General features: G+C 43.2%; 1 protein-coding gene across 1 annotated transcript; it reads left to right on the top strand.

The window, feature by feature from the left end:
- The first annotated feature begins 601 nt into the window (after window positions 1–601).
- On the top strand, window positions 602–20,988 carry mybbp1a (MYB binding protein (P160) 1a). Its single transcript, XM_085798182.1, has 27 exons — window positions 602–816; window positions 1,412–1,507; window positions 2,241–2,324; window positions 2,416–2,490; window positions 4,073–4,180; window positions 4,951–5,141; window positions 5,327–5,494; window positions 5,746–5,863; window positions 6,436–6,725; window positions 6,830–6,940; window positions 7,035–7,160; window positions 8,135–8,341; window positions 9,074–9,182; window positions 9,323–9,413; window positions 9,529–9,692; window positions 10,351–10,485; window positions 10,571–10,744; window positions 10,873–11,043; window positions 11,339–11,496; window positions 12,549–12,683; window positions 12,783–12,870; window positions 14,451–14,582; window positions 14,691–14,759; window positions 15,886–15,999; window positions 17,660–17,761; window positions 17,859–17,983; window positions 20,330–20,988. The coding sequence occupies exons 1-27, from the start codon at window positions 640–642 to the stop codon at window positions 20,694–20,696; spliced, it is 3,885 nt and encodes a 1,294-aa protein (XP_085654308.1). The 5' UTR covers window positions 602–639; the 3' UTR covers window positions 20,697–20,988.
- The last annotated feature ends 252 nt before the right edge of the window (window positions 20,989–21,240 follow it).

Consider the following 21,240-nt stretch of genomic DNA (forward strand, 5'->3'; position numbering starts at 1 on the left):
TTTTTCTCAGGTGATGTGAAATGCAACTTGTCAGTAAAGATGTAAATTTAGTGTATCTCATTCCTGAATGACACAATCTATGCAAAATGAAGGTAGCTTATGCAGAAATATGATTTTTGTCCTACAAGAGGCTCAAAACCCAAAGATGTTGAGTTTACCGTCATGGAAATCTTAATATTCACATTTGAGTAGCTGAAACAGATAATCTAGACAATTTCTAAAAAATAAAAAAAAGTCAACAATTTTCTGGAAAAAAAAAAAAAAAGTCAAATCACTCTTAGCCATTATTATGCTCATTATTTTTCTGTTAATGAATGGATGAGATGACTTTAATCTCCTCCGTCCTGTCTGTATCTGCACATACACAACAGAGGAGCTTGTTCCTTTCGGGAAATAACAGTTTCATGAATGAAAAACTACACGCGACTTTTACAAATACTACAACTCCGGCTTCTTGTTTCCAGTCTAAAAATCTCGCTCTGTCTGTGTTTGTTTTGTTTTTTCAATAAAGTTGTGACAGTGAGGGCGGGGGGACGGGGGCGTGGTTATGGCGTTGACCCGGAAGCAGTCTCTCAGCCGTGAGGCACGTTTTCCTCCTGTCGCAGCAGCATGGACAGTTCACGGCGGCGCTGAGAGGAGATGTCCGTGGAGATGGTGGAGCTCTCGGTCAAAGCCTCGGGGCCGGTCCGGCCGGCCGCGATCCTGCAGCAGAACCGCGTCTTCCTCGACTTCTTCTGGGACTTGGCCAAACCGGATCAGGAGGTCCGGCTGAAGGCGGTGGAAAACCTGATCCAGTACCTGAAAACTAACAACAAGGTGAGGCAGATAGATCACAGCTCACAGCTCACAGCGTGGCTCTGCTACAGCACTGTTGCTACCTGCAGTGATAATGTTAGAAATGAAATGATAAGTATTGATCACAGTGGTCCCTGTCAGTGTTTTACTATATCACTGAAACATTGATGTTGGCTGTTTTTTAACTGCTTGATTTTCTAATATATTACAATGTTTTATTTTTATTGGCCCATCATATGTTTCCCATGTAGTTTAATCCATGTAAATAAATTAATAACGGGAGCTGTGAAATAATTATCCTGGAATATAAAGTACAGTGTTTCCCTCAGACATGGCAGGTTTGTTGTGGCCCTACTTTACACATCACATGGTAGTTTGATTATCTGCTCAGTCACCTGCAAACCAACCAGAACCTGAGCTGTAATTAGCTGATTGAAAAAAGTAAAAAAAAAATAAGAAACAAAAATCACTTTTACCAGATTCTTAAATGTGAACATTTTCCTTTTCCCAGTTGAGCAGTTTTTACCTGATGGTGTGTGCTGTGTGTCATATTGTGATGGTGTGTGTGTGTGTGTGTGTTATGTTGTGATGGTGTGTGTGTGTGTTTGTGCAACAGGCAGATGAGTTGGAGTACACCTTCAAGAGGCTGGTGGATGGACTGGCTCACACGCGCGAGGCTGCCAGACCTGGGTTCAGTTTGGCTCTGGGGCAGGTGAGTGGAGACGACCGCCACGCTGAATGAACCTCTGTGTCCATGGTTACAGTCCTGCAGTCATGTAGCTGAAGCTCAGCACCTTCATACACTGATGTCATTGATGATAACATTGACTTGCAGTATAGAAAAACATATTTATATCCACATTTGTCCAATCACACATTGGGGTCAGTGACAAATAAGTTTTGGCAAGATGAGCAATTAAGAAATATCTTACAAAATAGTTTTAAAAGCATCAGATTTATTGAAATGTCTATTCTATATTCGTGTTGGTTTTATGTCATTTGAAATGACATTGTTGTATTTCAATATTTGAATTTTAATGCATTTTAGCTACATATCTATAACGCACTGTTTTTTTAATAATAATATGACAAGTTATTTAATTGTCAAGAAAAATAGTGCTGCATTGAGAAAAGTGAATTACATTTATTGAGTCCAGATATATTGTCCTGTATATAGTCAGATTCTTATGAAAAAATACCGGTTACACCACTTGACATTGGGTTGCATCACGTCATTGACCCATTGAGGGATTCTGTAGTTTATGTTTAATTGGCAGGGATAGTTTTCTTAGATGAGCACTGAGGAGTTTTGGCTTTGTCAGAGGATGTCGAGCTACAAACCGCAGGTGATCAGTGATCGCAGTGACTTCGCCAAGATTACCGAGCCAAGCAGCAAATGATCAACATGTCGGCTTTAGCTTGACCTGAGTTTTTGTTATTATCAGGTCCTGAGCGCCTTTGAGGACGTCACGCTGCAGAGCATATTTGACAGAATCAAAGGAAAGCACAATTTGCAGACGGTGAAGAAGGTGAGTGTTTGGTGTGGGGGTTTTTTTATCAGCAGAGAAAGTCTTTTATGAATGAGATCTGTAGCTCTGAAGTTCTCCTCGTGTTTTTCAGAAACTTGTCAGAAATGCTCTGTTTGGGAACCTGTTTGGCGTCCTCGCCCTCCAACAGTCCGGCCGCCTCTCTAAAGTAAGTCGCCTCGCAAACAGCTCATCACCTTGAAAGGAAAAGTTCATCTCTGTTTGTTTGACTGGATGAACAGGGAGCAAGATTGTGTCTGACCACAAACATAAACGGAGCATCGAAGCTGCGGACACACTGTGTCATGATAGGAAAATAAAGTTGTGACAGGGTTTTCATTACATGAGGTTTGACATCTTCACACTCTAAATTGAGCTTTTTCTCAGGAGAAGTAAGACACAGAAGCAGATACACTGTTGCCCATAAAGTTTGAATACTTTTTATTTTTCAACTCTTCTCATGAAATGATTGTGACAGTGTGATTTATTCATGATGCATAAAGTGTATATCATCTCAAAACTGATAACTGGGACTCAGTATGTAATCATTGCACCTGGTTAAAGGTGATTACTGATGTGTATCAATAGGAATAAAAAGAGGTATCTGTCAATGTGACAAAATTATTCCAACTTTATGGGCAACAGTGTGATAAAAATAATGATAGACACGGTGTCAGAGTTGTATTATTGGTAACGCAGATGTCAGGCTTGGTCCATATGTGGAATAAAGAGATGATGTCTTTTATAAGTCGACTGCTCATTGTCATTTTGACAGTGTGACAGAGATACCGTGCTGAGTGGATGAAATCTTTTTATTAACCGGTGTCAGATTTTTTGTCGCTCATCTCACACACAACAGATGTGCTTCCATTTTAACAAATGTGTGAAGTGGGTGTTACTTTTTCTTTTCAAATCACACAAATTCCCACTGTTAATGTGTTGAGAACCTTTATTAAAATGATGTATGATCATATAAATAAGCACCATAATCAGAGGTGAGGGGCCAACAGATTTTTTATTTTTTATTTTTTTCCAAAGGAGGTTAAATCAAAAGCAACTGGACTTAGTTATTTGTCTAGGAAGACGTTTCACCTCTCATCCAAGAGGCTTCATCAGTTGAACTGAAGTCCAGTTGCTTTCGATTTAACCTCCTTTGAAATACTATGACCTGGACAAATGAGAATATGCACCGGCTGGGCCAACAGATGGTTAATACACCTCTAGTCTGTACTGATGGTGCAGTCCAACATCTGTCCATGTAGACTACAGCTGCAGTCTAACACTCTGTGCAAAGGTTGTGTGCCCTGAAAATTTTACCACAAAAGAATGATAAATACTAAATATTTGATCCACCTACAGTGGATTTAAGTGTACTTATAAAGAATATACTTTCTTATAACATTACATTGAAATAGATTTTCAATGCATTTTAGCAACACTGGGCAGGACATATTCTAACTCATTGATTTTTTTCTAAATAATAACTTTTTAATTATTCTGCAAATGGTAGATGAGCTGACAGACAAATTAATTTCCCTTTGGGGATTAATAAAGTCATTTGTATTCATATTCGTAAATTATGTCAAATTTGTCAAGAAACATAGTGTTGCATTGAAAAAGTGAATTACATTATATTGAGCCCAGACTTATTTTCCTGTATATAGTCAGATTTTGATGAAAAAATACCGGTTACACCACTTGACATTGGGTTGGGTGTGTTGTAGTCTGAGCTCTGCCCCGTGTCCCTGCAGGAGCCTCAGGTGGTGCTGGGCTGTGTGAAGCTGCTCCAGAGCCTCAGTCAGCACAGACAGCACGTGAAGGACCTTCCCTCTAAGACCATGACGGACATCCTCAATGAGGTGAGTGACCGCCTCATCACACTGGAGCTCTGTCACCGCCGCCGTAACACACAGACATGACGTACATGATGCTCAAGGAGTTTTCATCTCATCTTAAAGGGATAGTAGCATTTTTTTTAAAGTGGGGTTGTATGATCTACAAATAGCCCCTAAGTACTTTAATTGCAGTAGAAGACTCTCTGCACTCCTCCCGTTAGCAACGCCAGCCCATAGCCCTGCCCAGAGATTTACAACATACATTGTTGTGAATGGACCCAAAGAAACGGCCTATTTTCACGGCCTAAAAGAGGTTTTACGTGAAAAAAAATACACAGTTCCATTGTTCGCTATAATATAATTTTTTCCAGCCCCTCAAAGTGCAGGAAAAACGCAGTTTTTATTTGGACCTAACCAACTCACGTATCCCTCCGGCCCAGGGTTAGCGCCCGCCGATCAGCAGTTGGTTAGGTCCAAATAAAAACTGTGTTTTTCCTGCACTTTGAAGGGCTGGAAAAAATTATATTATAGCGAAGAATGGAACTGTGTATTTTTTTTTCAGGTAAAACCTCTTTTAGGCCTCAAAAATAGGCCGTTTCTTTGGGTCCATTCACAACAATGTATGTTGTAAATCTCTGGGCAGGGCTATGGGCTGGCGTTGCTAACGGGAGGAGTGCAGAGAGTCTTCTACTGCAATTAAAGTACTTAGGGGCTATTTGTAGATCATACAACCCCACTTTAAAAAAATGCTACTATCCCTTTAAGATCTTAAAGCTAATGTTGTTGTCTGTCAGATCTCAGAGGACGTGTTTGAGGAGGTCCTGCTGAGCGCTCTGCAAACTGACCTGGCATCAGCCTTCAACACTCCCGAGCAGCTGCAGCTGCTGCTGGTGGCGCTGCAGCGTTTCCCACAGACTCTCAAACCCAAGAAACTCAAGAAGCTGCTGGGCTCGTCCACCATCATCAACTCTGAAAACATCCCAAAGTAAAGACACTGTCCCTCCGCCTCACACACACATGTTCACTGTCTGTCACTGTCTTTCTCTTCCTCTGTTCAGCTTTTCCTTTTAGCATAATGTTCTAATATTAGCTGTAAAACGCATGGTGCTAATTAGAAGCTGTGATTAACAGCTGCTATGTGTAAGCTGAGTGTGTGATGTTCTGCGACAGGTTGATGGAGGTGTTGAAGACGGCGGCCCGCTCCGTGAAGAAGGAGTGCGTCCTCCCTCCTGTGGTCCTGGACCTCCTGAAGCTCTCGCTGAAGGAGGACAGCTTCCAGCTCTTCTGGAATAAAGCCATCATCGACGGCATGTTGAAGGAGCAGCCTGGGCCGACGCAGTGAGTCACGCACACACACACATGTACGTCACACTCAGGAAGAAAGAAGAAAGGCTCAGAAAGAACATTTATATTCAGGAGGCAGTTTCACTGATCAATAAATCCAGCGACCCAGATTGAAATGCTCAAATTTAGGTCAGTGATGATGATGATGGTATTAAATCACCGTGTGACACTTTGCTCCAAAATCCAATCTACATCACTTCCACTCGTCTAACCTCGCTCCCCGGTCTCGTCCTGTTTGTGTCCAGTTACCTGAGCTACCGGCTGCTGGGCGCCGCGCTGCCCCACCTGTCCCTGTCCCAGCTGAAGGACGTGTTGTCTGGAGAGGTGATGATGCACTACGGGGAACATGTGGTGGCTGCTCAGGTCAGTGGCTCACTTATTCACACTCTGACACAAACTTAGTAGAGTTTTAGTTGCATAATTGAGTTTAATGTCTAAACAATTTGAATATTTATGTTTATTTTGCCGATTCGAAATCACCTTCTGCTGATTCAGCCTTTAAATAAGGCTGACGATTTTTATGTTGGTCTTAATAGATAATAGATTTTATGTTGAAATAATAGAAAACTTAATTTACTGATCATAATCAAACTTTTGCCAGATAATGAAAAAATGTATCGATATTTGGTCAACAATCTGTAGCCTGATTTTTTAGCCTATAAGTTGTTGAAAAAAGTGACTGTGTGTTCACAGCTGGGTCCAAGCTGTGATGTCTAATAATTATTATTGACCAGTATGTTTAGTTTCTATTTTTAGCCATTGTTATGTGAAAGCAGAAACACTGGTATTACAGTAATTTTAACAGCGATGTATCCTGATTGGTCGGTGTTATAGTCCCCACTCCCAGTAGACAGAGAAGTGACTCCTTAGTGTTTAAACCAGTCGTCATGGGGATAAACCACAGACTCATCTCCTCCGTCACCGTCCTCTCTCAGAAACCGGACCGCTTCAAGCTGGCTCCGGAGATGGACGTCTACGTGTCAGACTTCCTGCAGGGCTGCGAGGACGCGGACAAGCAGCTGGCGGCCATGGTGGGCTTCTCCTCGCTCACCAACCAGGGGAACCCCGTGGTGCCGTCGGTGTGGCGGGTGGTGCAGCACCTCCGGCCCGCCGCGCTGCTCGGCTACGTGGACTGGCTGAAGAGCATGTTCCTGCAGCCGCAGCTGGACCAGCTGCTGGACTTCAGCACTCGCAAGCAGAAAGGCAGCCAGGAAGGACGCCAGCAGTGAGTGAATCGCGTTTCTGTCCGAGGGTCTGAGCTGTGACCCGTCCGGTCCGGTCACACGCAGATTATAACGGGACGTTAACAGCTGATTTTTCCTTCCCCAGGAGGGAGAACTCCATTTTCCGCCTGAGGAAGTGGATCGTCGCTCGGCTCACCTCCATCATCGACAACCACCAGGTGAAGAAGCAGGAGGACCTCATCATGGACGTGGCCAGGTGAGACTCCCCTGGGCGAGCAACTGAAGGCCTTTGTGTTTTGTTTTTTTTAATATGAGGCCTTCATTTGTCCCTGTGTTGTTTTTTTCCCCAGGTTTGTGTTTTTCCACGCGTTCTTCAGCACCAAAAAGGCCTCGGCCGACATCGCAGAGACGAAGGGAAAGCTCTCCGCCCCGCTGGACGACAACACCAGAGGAGCGCTCGTCTCCTCTTTCTTTGGGTGAGACACAGAATTTTCTCTGTGACCAATCGATCATAACCAGTGTAGAAAGGAGAGTGTTATTAAAGGGAAGAGTCCAAGTAGCTACTGTTTAAAGGGATAGTTCAACATTTTGGCAAATTGGCCCATTGCCATAATCCCTATAGTCATAGCAGTAGGGTCGTTAACCTTTAATTGTCAGTGCGAGCTGTTTTTAGAACGAAGAAGAGTGAACGTTCTGTTACTATCTCATAGCGTGGTGAATGTGCAGGTCACAACTTGTCCACCAGAGCGTTTTGGAGTTGTTGAATTGTGTATTTGATGAGTTTGATGGGGGAAACCAATAAATCCCACTAGCCTCTGTAGCTTAGCTCTGCTCCACCGACAAATAAAGGTAACAAACCTACTATGACTATAGGGATTATGGCAATGGGCCAATTTGCCAAAATGTTGAACTATCCCTTTAATATACAAGAGTTCAAAATAATGACAAAAATTGATCTCAGTAAAATAAATCTCTTTTCCACAAAGATGGATGTGAGAAGTTTTGAGTCAAAGGTCTGTGACTATCTATAAGACACTTCCTCTAATATCATCAAGCAGCAGCTATAAGAAGCTCCATAACCAGCTGTTGCAGTCTTATTCAACATGTCAGAGTCTAGCCCACGAGAAATAATACATTGTTGTTTTGTATTTGTGCTGTAGTTCCTGTTGAAGCTGTTAAAAAGGACTCTGATACTCTTTAATCTCTATGACGTCATGCAACACTCCTCAGTTTTAACAGTTCTGACGGATCAGACGAACTCACATGCCGAGCCGCACACATGTTGCAGTCGTTACCTGATGTTTTACAAAAATATGCACATTAATTATAAGCTAAAATAACACATCTTACCATCCCAACAAAAGAAAACTGTAACATCGCAGCCGGAGCCGAACCTGTTTTGCGCCTGGTGACCTTGTGCATGACTGTTTTCTGTCTGTCCTCCGTCCAGCCTCCTCATGTCCATGCACCACCTGCCCCTCAGCGAGGACTCGGCCGAGGGCGCGCCTGTCAACCAGAAGCGTGCTCTGGGTGTGACGGCCGACGGCACCATGTGGATCTACCACCTGGTCCAGTACGCCCAAGTCCTGCTTAACCAGCCAAAATGTGTCCAGAGCAGCCGGCCCCTCACCCCCGAGCAGAGACAGGCCTGGGACAGGTGGGACAAGAAAACCTCAAACTGCCGACAACTTAATACAGCCTAGTTACTCTCACTCTTCTCTACTCTACTCACAGTTTTGTTCACTTAGGGGTTTATGAAACAGTATTACAGTTTCAGTGAAACGGTTTAACCCGCCTATTGTCCTCCTGGGTCAAGGAAGGAAGGAAGGAAGGAAGGCAGGAAGGACAAAGGGGAAGAAGGAAGGAAGGAAGGAAGGATGAAGGGGAAAAAAGGAAGGCAGGAAGGAAGAAGGGAGAGATGGGAGGAAAGAAGGAAGGGAAAAAGGAAGGTACGATAGATGAGGGAGTGAACAGATTGGGTCAATTGGGTCAAAAAGGAAGAAAGAAGTAAGGACGAAGGGAAGGAAGGGAAAAAGGAATGTGGAAAGAAGGAAGAGAAAAGGAAGGAAAGAAAGATGGAAGGAGGGAACAGATTGGGTCAATTGGATCAAATGAGGAAGGACGAAGAAGAATGGACGAAGGGAACAAATGAAGGAAGGACTGAAGGAAGGGAAAAAGGAAGGAAAGAAAAATGGAGGGAAGGAACAGATTAGGTCAAAGAAGGAAGCAGAAGGATGGATGAAGGAAGGAAGGAAAGAAGGAAGGATGGAGCAAGGGAACATATTGGGTCAATTTGACCCAGAAGGACAACAGGAGGGTTAAGTAATGTTAATGACCGCACTTTTGGAGAGGAACATGTTTGATTCCTTCTCTGCACGTCCTCTTCCAGCATGTTGGAGTCGGTGGCAAATCTGAAGAAGAAGGCAAAGAAAGGCCCGACAGCGGAGAACGGCGCCTTCCAGCAGCTCTTCCTGTTGGTCGGCATGCACCTGTTCAAGGTACAACGTGCAGCTCAGAGCATTGAGACGGGAGAACCGCTGTTTGTGGATTATTGAGTTTTTAAAGACAAAATATAAATGTTCATCCTGAATCATCCTCTTGACTCTAAATGCTCTGGTAAATGTCTTTTCCTGCGAAGGCGCCTGAGGAGCTGCTGGACACCATGAAAGACCTGCAGAGCTGCATGGACAAAGCTCAGGAGAAGAAATCAAAGAAGAAAAAAAAGAAAGGTCGATATTCCCACCTTCATTTCTTCTTACACATTCTTTTTTTCCCTGATTCACACAGAGAAACTCAATCGTATGGACGTGTGTGTGTGTGTGTTTTCCCCTTGTCTTGTTGCAGCCACGGAGCAGGAGGAGGAGGAGCCCGACTGGGTGGAGGTGATGGTGGACATCCTGTTGTCTCTGCTGTCTCAGCCGAGCCGACACATCAGGCAGGTCTGCAAGACGGTCTTCTCCTCCATCTGCCCCCACGTCACCGCGGGAGCCCTCACCGCCATCTTGGACGTGAGTAACACACAGCGAGGTCGAGGCGAATCAACGTCAACACCGACTGTCAGAAAATGTTTGTTTTTTTACAAGGCGACGGAGAAGAAGTGGAGTCTTTAGAGCGGTCGTGTTTAATTTGAGGCCATTTTCTTTCAGCTTCTTCTCGTGATCTTTATCTGAAGGATTTAGCTCAGTTGTCATAGTGATGGTTCAGTTGTATAGAATAAGTATAGAATAAATAATGCACTTTTTTTCTTTTGCTCCCCCAGTGTGTATTTACAGTGTGTGTGGGATTTGAGTCAGAAACAGCTCCAGGAGTGTGAGTCACTGCTGTGTTGGAGCAACAATGGAGGAAAAACACCTGTCAGGCTTTGACAGTCACATTGTTGAAATCCTGACGTTTAAAGTGGATATTTTGAGAAGAGAGAGAAGAGAAACACAAATTCAACCTTTATTTATTTATTGAAGTGACGTGTGGAGCAGCAGCATCAACACTGGCTGCGTGTCACTGAGCGGTGACACCGACTAGATTAACACCAGCGAATCAACACATGCACAAGTTTCCCGTTTTCTAACTGCACATGAACGACGTCTGATGAGTCGTGTTTGTTGACCGGCAGCTTTTGTAAGTGATTGCAACGTTGTCGTAACAGTGGTGCTTTTGGACTTTGTGCAGGTTTTGGACACGGATGATAACGACGAGGAGGACAGCGCTGTGGTCGTCACCGACGACGGCGCCCAGAAGAAGAAATCCAAGGACGAAGAAGATGATGATGATGATGATGATGATGAACAGGACGAAGAAATGGAGGTGGGTTCTTTTCTTACACAGTCACAGTCCGGTCGGTCTTAACATCTGAACCGCCCGATACTGATGCTGTGAAACATGTTGCCAGGACGACACGTCAGAGGAAGAAGATGAGGGTGACGAAGCAATGGAGGAGGAGGAAGAGGAGGAAGAGGACGAGGAGGACGAGGAGGAAGAGGAGGAGGAGGAGGAAGAGAAAGGGGAGGTGGACCAAAACTTCCGTCTGGAGCTGATGAAGGTGTTGCAGCAGCAGAACGCTCTGGTTGGTGTCCACGCTCCTCACTTTGACCGTTTAAACATAACTTTATTGGAACAACAATTTATGAGCTCAGAAAAATGTTAATCCAGTTTGGTCCAGCCAGTTGTTATAAGCCGGTGTCCTCTGTTCAGGCGGAGGAGGACGCCAGCAGCGATGAAGATATGGACGACGACGCCATGATGGAGCTGGACAAGAGCCTGGCGGCGCTGTTCTCCCAGCAGAAGAAGAAGACGCAGGCCAAGAAGGACGAGAAGGCCAAATTCCAGAAAGAGAAGAGTCTGGTCCGAGACTTTAAGATCAAGGTACGTCATCGTCATCCTCATTCAATTCAATTCAATTCAATTCATTTATTAAGGCCTGCGCAACAAGTCGGCAGAATTTGCTTTCGGCACAGCATAGTGCCAGCACATAGTACTGTGTAGCAACAGACATCAGTTATACATTTAACATCCATGAGCAGACATCAACATCAGACCAGACATTTACATACAGACTATACATTTAACACACCATCATCATCCTCGGTCTGAGAGAATCCGCTCTGACCTCTGACCTCTGACCTCTGACCTCTGACCGTCCTCTGTGCGGCTGCTGCAGGTGCTGGACCTGATCGAGGTGTTCGTGGCGCGGCAGGCCGGCAGTCCGCTGGTCATGGGTCTGGTGGAGCCGCTGCTCAACATCATCGACAGAGGGATGAGCGGCGACAGCGACCAGCAGGAGCAGGATTTCCTCCGTCGAGCCGCCGACATATTCAGGTAACGAGCGTCAGCCGAGCGCCGAGGCGGATCGCAGCATCTGCGTCTGTCACTGACTCAGTCTGTCGGTGTCGTGTTTGTTTTACACAGTTTGAGGTTTTATGTGTTTTTTATATACTGTGAAATTTCAAATTAAAAGCAGTTATCTGAGATTTAAACAACAAACCGCACCACATCTCTCTCAGCGATGATCGGTGGGACTTCCTGTTGTCTTAACCCTCCTGCTGTCCTTCTGGGTCAAATTGACCCAATCTGTTCCCTTCCTCCATCCTTCCTTCCTTCTTTCCTTTCTTTCTCTCTTCCTTCTTTCCACAATCCTTTTTCCCTGGAGTTTTTTATTATTTTAAATGCTGCTATGGGTATCTGGGAATGCATCAAATGGAAATCTTGTTGTATGATATACAATGACAATAAAGCATCTTAATCTTAATTCATAATTCCTTCCCTTCGTCCTTACTTCCTTCCTCTTTTGATCCAATTGACCCTCCATCTTTCTTTCCTTCCTTTTTCCCTTCCTTCTTTTCTCCCTTCTTTCCCTTCTTCCTTCTTTGAACGACTCTGTTGCCTACCTCCATCTTTCTTTCCTTCCTTCTTCCCACAATCCCCTTTCCCTCCCTCCCCTCCTTCCTTCCTTCCTTCCTTTTTTGACCCAATCTGTTCCCTCCCTCCATCCCTCTATCATTCCTTCCTTTTTCCCTTCCTTCTTTCCTCCCATCTTTCCCTTTGTCCTTCCTTCCTTCCTTCTTTCCCTTCTTTCCCTTTCTCCCTCCTTCCTTATTTCCCTTTGTCCTTCATTCCTTCCTTCCTTCTTTCCCTTTCTCTTTCCTTCCTTCTTTCCCTCTCTCCTTTCTTCCTTCCTTCTTTCCCTCTCTCCTTCCTTCCTTCTTTCCCTTTGTACACAGTGCACCACACAGGATCAATGACAGACAATGACAAAACAAAAACCCTAAAGAAATTAAAGTAAATGATCTGTGTAGATCTGTGTCAGAGTCTTGGTTGAAGCTGGTGTGAATCAAACTGAACCTGAAACTTTTTTTGTGTATTTTCTTCAGGAACCAGTTGTGCAGGTCCAAGGTGTACTGCAGGACCGTTGGTGACCGCCAGGGGGAGCTCCACGACCTGTTGGACAAACTGATGACCAAAACCCAGAAACTGTCCGAGTCCTCCGTCTGCCTCTACTACTTCAGGTACAAGAAGATGAAGTTTAAACGTCTTTTTCCCCCTGCAACATACACCTGTGCTGTTTTTTTTTCTTGTATCTTGCTGATGTTGTGCTGTCCTTGCAGTGCGTCTCTGTACGTGGTCAAAGTTCTGCGAGGAGCCGCCGCCGAGGGCAAAGAAGAGCAGACGGCCGAGAAAGCGGCGACAAACGACGTAGGTTCATCACAAACTGATTTCATATCATGTGTTGCATTTTTCCGTCCGTCCGGCCCTCAGAATCAGGAGGAAGTAAAAGCAGCAAATTGATCAGTTTGTCGTAGCGTCTGTGAGTTTTATCTTCCACATCACATCAGTGTAGTTTAAACTACAGGTAGGCTTTGCAAACGTTACACACAGGCCAAGCTTTTCTTTTATTTCAGACCACAAAGTTCACAAGTTCACAGATGGAAGTTAAATCTTTTCATAGAATACAGTTATTCTTGTTCCAGTCTCATCTTTCATATTATGTCCAGCTTTGCACCAAATAGACTCCAGGTCTGGTCCTGGACTTTACTGGGTCAGGAAGTGGGTCAGAGCCGGAGAACTCAGGCTTCTTTCTGCTCAAATCTCTTTCTCACAGATTTCTTGTCATCCTTTTTTCTTTCCTTCCATTTTATTGGGGTTTAAATGATTAGTTCACTAATTAATCAGTTGATAAGCTCCTTAAATATGAGTGTTGGTTTGTTTTTTCCTTTATCATCAGTGATTATAATCTGAGCATCTTTAAATTTTGGACTGTGCATAAAATAACTGGGCAGTGGGAAATTAAGATGTTTTTCTTACTTGAGAAAATATGTTTTTTTTAATCAAAACCAGTTGTTAATTACAGTTTTAAAGAGATAGTTCAACATTTTTACAAATTGGCCCATTGCCATAATCCCTATATTCATAGCAGTAGGTCTGTCATAGTGTGGTGAATGTGCAGGTCACAACTTGTCCACCAGAGCGTTTTGGAGTTGTTGGGTTGTGTATTTGATGAGTTTGATGAGGGAAACCAAGAAATCCCATTAGCCTCCGTAGCGCGGCTCTGCTCCGCCGTTCTAAAAATAGCTTGCACCGACAATTAAAGGTAACAAACCTACTGCTGTGACTATAGGGATTATGGCAATAGGCCAATTTGCCAAAATTTTGAACTATCCCTTTAATGTTTCTGTTCATGTAGATTCTCTGTGTGAGGGAAATATTTCCACAATTGGTCGACAGCAACAAAACATACTGATGTGTCAGGAGCAGCAGCCAGATGCTCTTGTTTGATTTGTCATGAGTAGAGCTTGATTTAAGGAATGATAAAAAGAACTGAGATCATAATGACATCAAAAAACAGAACAAAAGAACACATGTGGAATCGAACCACACAGACAGGTTTGGTTGTATCTCCCGGTTTTGTCGTCTCTCTGAGGTTTCTGCCTCCACACAGGTTCAGTGGAGGTGAATGGAAAAAATTATGTTATTCATCATCTTTTATGTTTGTATTTAATGGAAAGTATTACTGAGATCAAAATGCCTCCGAGTCGTCACCGTAGGAAAAGCAGCTTTTGTCAACACTCCAACTTTAAACATTAAATCCTATTTATGACATTTCAGCTTCTTGAAGTCTAAATGGAATCGAGTCGTCCTTCATTTCATCATTTACACCGCTGCTTTTCCTGCTGTGACATGTCACCACGTCTGCTTTTCCTCTTTTACATCCACACCTCCACTCATCTTTTGTGATGTTTGTGTGTGTGTGTGTGTGTTTTTTGTTTTTTTTGCAGTTGAGCTTCATGGGCAACGTGGACGTGGACCGAGTCTCGGGGATCTTCAGAGACGCTCTGACGTCCTTCATGAGCCGGAGGAAGAGTCCGCTGACCGCTCAGATGTTCACAGACCTGTTCAACAGATTCCCCGTGAGTACAGAGATGCGTGTCGCTCGCTCAGGACACGGACGTGAGTTCAGGACAGAGGACACGTCTCTGCTGGCACCGACTAATGCAGCTGATGTGGTTGTTTTGCAGGTTTTGTGTGTGAACCTGTTGGACACGCTCGTGCAGCACATCAGATCTGGGGTCAGAGAACATCAACAGGTGAAGACCGTGACTCTTTTCTGCTGCAGGAGATTTGTTTTGGTAGATTTGTTGCAGGCAGACACACAGCGAGAACATGAAGAGTGATGAAAATACACAATTATAAATGTATTTATTTCTACTTTGTACAAAGGCAGCTGAACTTTCCCCAGAGAGTAAATTAAACAATTTTAACTCAGAGTAGTGGTCTAGAGTCTCAAGAGAAGCTGTGTTTTTCAGCTTTGTTGTTGTAGTTTTGGGTCCTGTGTTGGGTCCACTGGTTTTTCAAAACAATCAAAACACGCAGAAACACACGGCTGCAAAGCTTCAGTTTATGTCGACCATTTGTCAAAATTGTTTGTGGGAATGTTTCGAACAGACTCATGTTTTAGAGAAGTTCAGTATTTATTCCTCCCTCAAGAGTTTGGTGATTTGTCACAAACGTTTTATTTAAACATCCGACCACTGTAGATTTTTAGCAAATGATGCACAAAGTGGAGGGAATAGTTCATTTGTTGGGGACTATTTTCCTCAGCGGATCAACGCAGTCTGATATTTCATTTTTCATTTTTATTGACAGAGGAATAAGCTCCAACTGGCTCATATATAAACAGGATTTATTCACTGTTGGTTTTGGTCTTATAAAGGAGATTTGTTCATAATAAGAAAAATATTGAATATCACCGTCGTGGCTTTAACAACCAATATTAATTGATTTTTCGACTAAAGAATAAACATGGCAAAAACAAATATATTTCCTTTAAGTCTAGTCCAGTATTTTAATAAAATCCCTTTTACCAGAGTAAACGGGCAGAGTTCCTTCTCTTTCAGCCTCAGATTAAACACACAGTCTCTTCCCTTTACCGCTGCTCTTATTACATTAGGTCACTGTGTAATGGACGGAGCCTGACGTCACTGCCCACTTCTGGACAATTAGAGAAAAAATAGCTACAGGATGAATCTGTCGGCCGTCATCGTTATGCACAAAAGTGCCACAACTATAACCAACGTCCAGCTGTTGTTTTAAACCCAGCTGTGCAACGTCACTGACCACATATCGATCATTGTTTGTAAAGAATTAACATCAATTCAATATCAATGTTGATATATCCTGTGTGTGTGTGTGTGTGTGTGTGTGTGTGTGTAGGGCCAGGCGTGTGTGCTGGTGCTGCGCGCGATGCAGAGCCGGGAGGTTCAGCAGGTGATGAGCGGCGCTCCGTGGGCCGAGCTGTGCGCGAAGGTCACGGGTCAGCTGGCGACGGTGAGTCGACGACGCTGTAGCGACATCACGTCTCCCCAGCAACAGAACACATCTGTAACATCTGCACGGAGCCGATTTGGAAGTCGTGTGTGTGTGTAAAAGCGATGCAGGCACGAGGCCGTAACCACGCGTCGCTTCTTCACCACGACGACTACAGACTCCCAATCACCAGCCTCCTTTAGGCTTCTACAGATTTTAATTATATTGTTCTCAAAGTTAATGGGATTGCATCGTGCTGTGATAAATGATAATTAGAGCCAATACAGCGCTCGCCGTCCTCTGCGTGTCCTTGAGACGGCAGAGAGTAAAAGACGAGCATAATTACCCGCTGCTGCAATTCTTCGCCAAACCACTTCACTTCTGTGTCGCACCGTTGTTTTCAGTCGTGACACAAAAACAGTTGGATATTTTCTTTTTTTTTCTTTTCTTTAATGCAGTATTTCCTTCCCTTTTACTCCCATGTTCAACCTTTATAAGATGTAAGTGTTTGTTACTGTACATTGGAGCCACTTTAACAGGAGTGCAGGCTGGTTTACAAACATAATCAAGGACAATATAGTAAAACACAGTTGTACTAATATAAAATGCATCTTCACAGACACATATTGTACATGTTGCTGCCCACAACTGCACTGTAGTGTGTAATAAACCATTTGTTCCATGGAGGACTTGAAGCATCACCAGCTACAGAAAAAACATGATCAAGGCCATTTACTAACCAGCCCTTCAAAGTAAAGGCCGAACACGACCTTCACATTAAAATCCTTCTTACTGATGGCGTCCCGTCGGCCTTGAAGATGCTGCTCATTTGATCACAACATCCCAGCTCCGAGTCCAGCTCCACACCTTTGATGCACGTCTCCCCTTTCTCTCTCTTTTCACCTCATCTCCTATTACATCTTTTATTTTATATGAACTAAAGACAAAAAACTGTCTGATGCTTTCAAATGGATTCATTAAGAAACACATGTAACAAGTTTTAGTTTATTTAGTTTATTCAGAAGAAGCTCCCGCACACTGTCTCACTCTCAATTATTTTATTAAAGCAACGTTTCGGTCAGGAATATGACCTTCATCAGGCATATGGAAAACATCTCAAACATGATTCATATATATACTGTACATATATTACGGTGGGACTGACCAATCAGGGGACTGGAGGGCTCAACTTGTGATGAGCTTCACCTGTTGGGGGGCGACAACTTTAAGTATAACAATAAAGTATAACACGATGAGTAAGAAAATTTAAAAAAAATATATATAGTATATATTTATAAAGACATTCTTAAAGAGAACAATATCAAGACACAAAGATTAGCAGTATATAAATAAGAGCATCTATGCCAATTGTTAAAAAGTTCTATGTGTTATTTTTTTTTAACAACAACAGATCTAGGAGCTATGATATCAAAATAAATAGCCGGCATTCTACTTTATTTAGTTTAACATCAGCTCTGCAAACTAAAACAGAAGAAATTCATGCATTACAAAGAGTTGAAAAATATAAATATGACCGTGTTTTAAGTGGCAACAATAGCCAGTACCAATTACACCAAACGTCCCTTTATTTGTATTCTAGTATACAGGAAATCTAATAATCATATTGACAGTCAGAGGAACAGGAAGGTCAGTCTAACCGGTGTGTGTGGTGTTTCCTCAGAGTCTCCAGCAGGTCGCTCAGACTGACAGCAAAGTGGTGAAGGAGAAGGTGCTGAAGGTCCTGGAGCTCTGTCAGTTCCTGGTCAAACACGTTCACCAGCAGGTGAGTGAAGACCGGATCATGATGGGAAGCCGTCGGTGTGCGGTTTCAGTCCAGACCTTCAATCTTTTCCTGTGCCCCTCCCTCTCCCTCTGTGTAGAAACTGTCTGTGGACCTGGAGCCGCTTCACACGGTCCTGCTGTCCTTGACGAGCGTCCTCACCTTCAATAAGACCGGCAAGATGGAGGACACCTACTGGGCCGTGATGAAACACTTCGGAGTGACGTGAGTTTGTGTGTGGTTGTTTTTTCTGAAACGGTTCATAACAAATTGGAAATTCAATATTTTTCTTGATCCGTGTGTCCAACCGACTGGACCAGCAGGACGGGGACGGCGTGCAGCTGGAGGCTGACTTGGAATGAAATTGTTCATTGAGTACGAGGATGCATCGCTACGTGTATTGATCTCTGTTTTCGTTCAACCGCTGTGATGGCTTCTCCGTTCCTGCACAGGCTCACATGTAAAAAAGCCGATAGGGAATCAGGTTACGTGGACACACGGGCAGGAAATCAACGTTTCGTAAAGTTCCCTGGAAACGGGTTAGAGCATCGCTGACAGTAAACGACAGTAGACAATCTGGATGTTTCTTCATTTAGCAGCAGCAGAGTACAGTTGATGATAAGAGGAAAAAGAAAAATACTTTATTCATCCCCTGGAGGGAAATTCAAATAAAAAATAACAATGCTAAAGCCACAGGTGCAGCAGTAACTGTTGTCTCCACCAGGTAAACAGCAGAATAAGCACAATGGGCCTCATTCACCAATATCTTCTTAAGAATCTTCTTAGATTCTTTCTTAAGTTGTTCTTAAGAAGTTCCTTAAGAAAACCCTACGTCAGATTCATCAACGCGTTCGTAAGCCTCAGAATTGTTCGCAGCTGTAAGTTGAGGGCGTGTGCCAGGTGAGTCTAATTAACATAGGATTAGCATAGGTAACAGCCCCATCAATGCCCGTAAAAGGGCATGAGACTGCAGGGCCGTGTGCACACAACCCACAGGCACTGAGCAGAGAAGGTGAAGTGAGAAAGAAAATTGAAATGCTCAAATGAAAATCTGGGAGGCAGCACCAGACTCCAAACGTAAAAAGAACTTAAATAGTGAGGTGGCGCTACTGCGGCAGGAATGAAACACAGAAACAAACAAAAGGCTTAGCCTATATTTAGTTTATATTTTTATATTTAGGCTATATTTAGTTTAGTGGATGCAGCTCTTCGGGTTGTTATCAGAGAGACCACACTCTCATGTGTGCCATCATAAATATCATCATATTATCACATATTTAAAAAAACACTTACAGTAAGTGCACTGTTGCAGCCCGCAATTAGGAAGAAAAAATCATATCAGGAGCTGTATGTTGCGCACAACAACAACAAACAACACATTAACCCCCCCTCCCAAAAAAAGAGAAAAAAAAACTGATATGAATTAAGTGTCTATAATGTTTTTTTAAGAAACTGCAATGACTTGTCAATTATTATTATTAATATATGATTATTAAAAACATCACAAAAGATAAGAAAATAATTCTTATTCAAATCATATAATATCATACAACTGCAGAACAAAAGAAAACGCTATAATCGGTTATTTTTGCAGAAGTCTCAGCACTTAAAAGTGCGTAAGTATACTCCTGACTGTTCGTAGATTTTGTTCTTAGTTAAGAACAAATTCTGGATAAGAAAACATTCATGAATGCCACAATCTTCGTAAAAACTTCGTAAGTAGGACTTAAGAACAAATTTGTTCTTAAGAACGGTTCGTGAATGAGGCCCATTGTTCCCAGTGCATTCAGATATATTGACCAGAAACGTTGGCGTGCACCTGTTTGTCTCGTCCCATTCAAGTGAACGAGGGCTCCGTCTCATTTTCATGCAGTTCAAGCGTCTGTCTGACTCCTATCCATTCTTTCTGGTGGCTTCTTTATTTGCCTTGCCTGTTTGTTTCTAAGTGTGGTCAGGGGCGGGGGGTTGTCAACGCAGAAAAGTGATGAATGAGACAAGGAACTGAGGGTCAGAAGTTGTAGTCGAAGCTTTAAAAAAGGGAAAAGCGGCGACTCTGAGATTTAAACGTTAAGTGTTGGAGCTGGAAAAGATCTGACAGCCGCTGACAAAGAGAAGCAGAACCTCTTCAGTGCCGAGTGAAAGACACTCAGAGGTTTTATCTTCTTTTTAACGCGGCGCGCTGAAGTTCAGGGTCGTCAGCAGAGAGTGGGTTTCGATCCATGCTTCAGTTTTTTGATGATTCGAGACGTTTGCAGCGTTTTTCTTTCCTTCTCCACTTGACTTCTTTATAGTTCACTTCAGTTTAGTCAATTTAGAAAGTAATATAACCAATAAATAGAAATAACCCCACTCAATGTGTAAGTGGAGTGAGGGCTTCAGCACCAGTGTTGGCTGTTTGATTAAAACCACATCAGTTTTTTTTTTTAATGAATTTCATTGATTCTTTTTACATGATGATAAATGAATGAGCTTCAGTCAGGAGCCTTGGTGAAAGATGAGGTTTCTTCTTTTCTTTTTGTGCACTGAAGCCGCCGCGTTGACCTTGAATTTCGTTCCTGTTCACATTCGCAGGAAGCCCAAAGTGGAAAAGACAAAGCCTGTCAAGGAGGACGACCAGCAGACGGTCTCCAAGAAGAAGAAGAAAGGATTTCTACCAGACACAAAAAAGCGTAAAATGCGAACGAAGCCCGTTTTAGAGCCGGCGGCGGCGGCGGCGGCAGTCAGCTCCACTCCCACAGACAAACCAGCAGCAGACAAAGGACAAGCCAAAAAGAAACATGACAAGAAAACAAAGCAGAAACGAGCGGCCGACGGCGCGGCGGCGGCGTCTCAGCCCAGCCCTGCCAAGAAGAGTAAGACACAGACAGAGAACGCACCGGCAAAGAAGAACAAGAAGAAGAAACCCAAACAGAAGAAACAGCAAGGAGGTGAAATGTAAAGCACATGCTGCTTCTTTTTTTTTTAATGGACACAGAGAAGTTTTTGTTCATTTCCTTCTGGAGAGGCTGCGTTCTCTCGTCTGTTAATTCGGAGGCTGTGTTTTTGTCCCTTTGTTTTTCTACTGTGTGCGCAGCTCATTCGGCTGCAGGTCCTGGCAAAGTGTTGGTGTGTTTCCATGTGAGATGATTCCATGATGTGTGTAAGGTTAATTAAGACACATTATTTTTCTAATGTGAGACTTGATAAAAAGATATATATATATCTACAACAATAAATTCATTTCTCCTCCCAAATACCCATCACAACCCTGATCCCATCATAATTAAAGTCCATAATAGTTCAGTTAGTGTTGCTATGCAGCACTAATGAGACACATTAGTGAAATCTTAATTATACCATTGCCCAGTCACGGTCCCACTCAGACAAAATAAAAAACCCTAATATAAGATGAAAAGTCTGCCTTCATCACCCCATCAGATCATCTGATATCTCTGTGGTGAAAATGATGAGATGATGCTTTTATTTTGAAAATCTAAATATAT

The sequence above is a fragment of the Trachurus japonicus genome, chromosome 14 (genome assembly GCF_045865225.1).
Source record: "Trachurus japonicus isolate A0001 chromosome 14, Traja_1.0".
Classification (NCBI taxonomy): domain Eukaryota; kingdom Metazoa; phylum Chordata; class Actinopteri; order Carangiformes; family Carangidae; genus Trachurus; species Trachurus japonicus.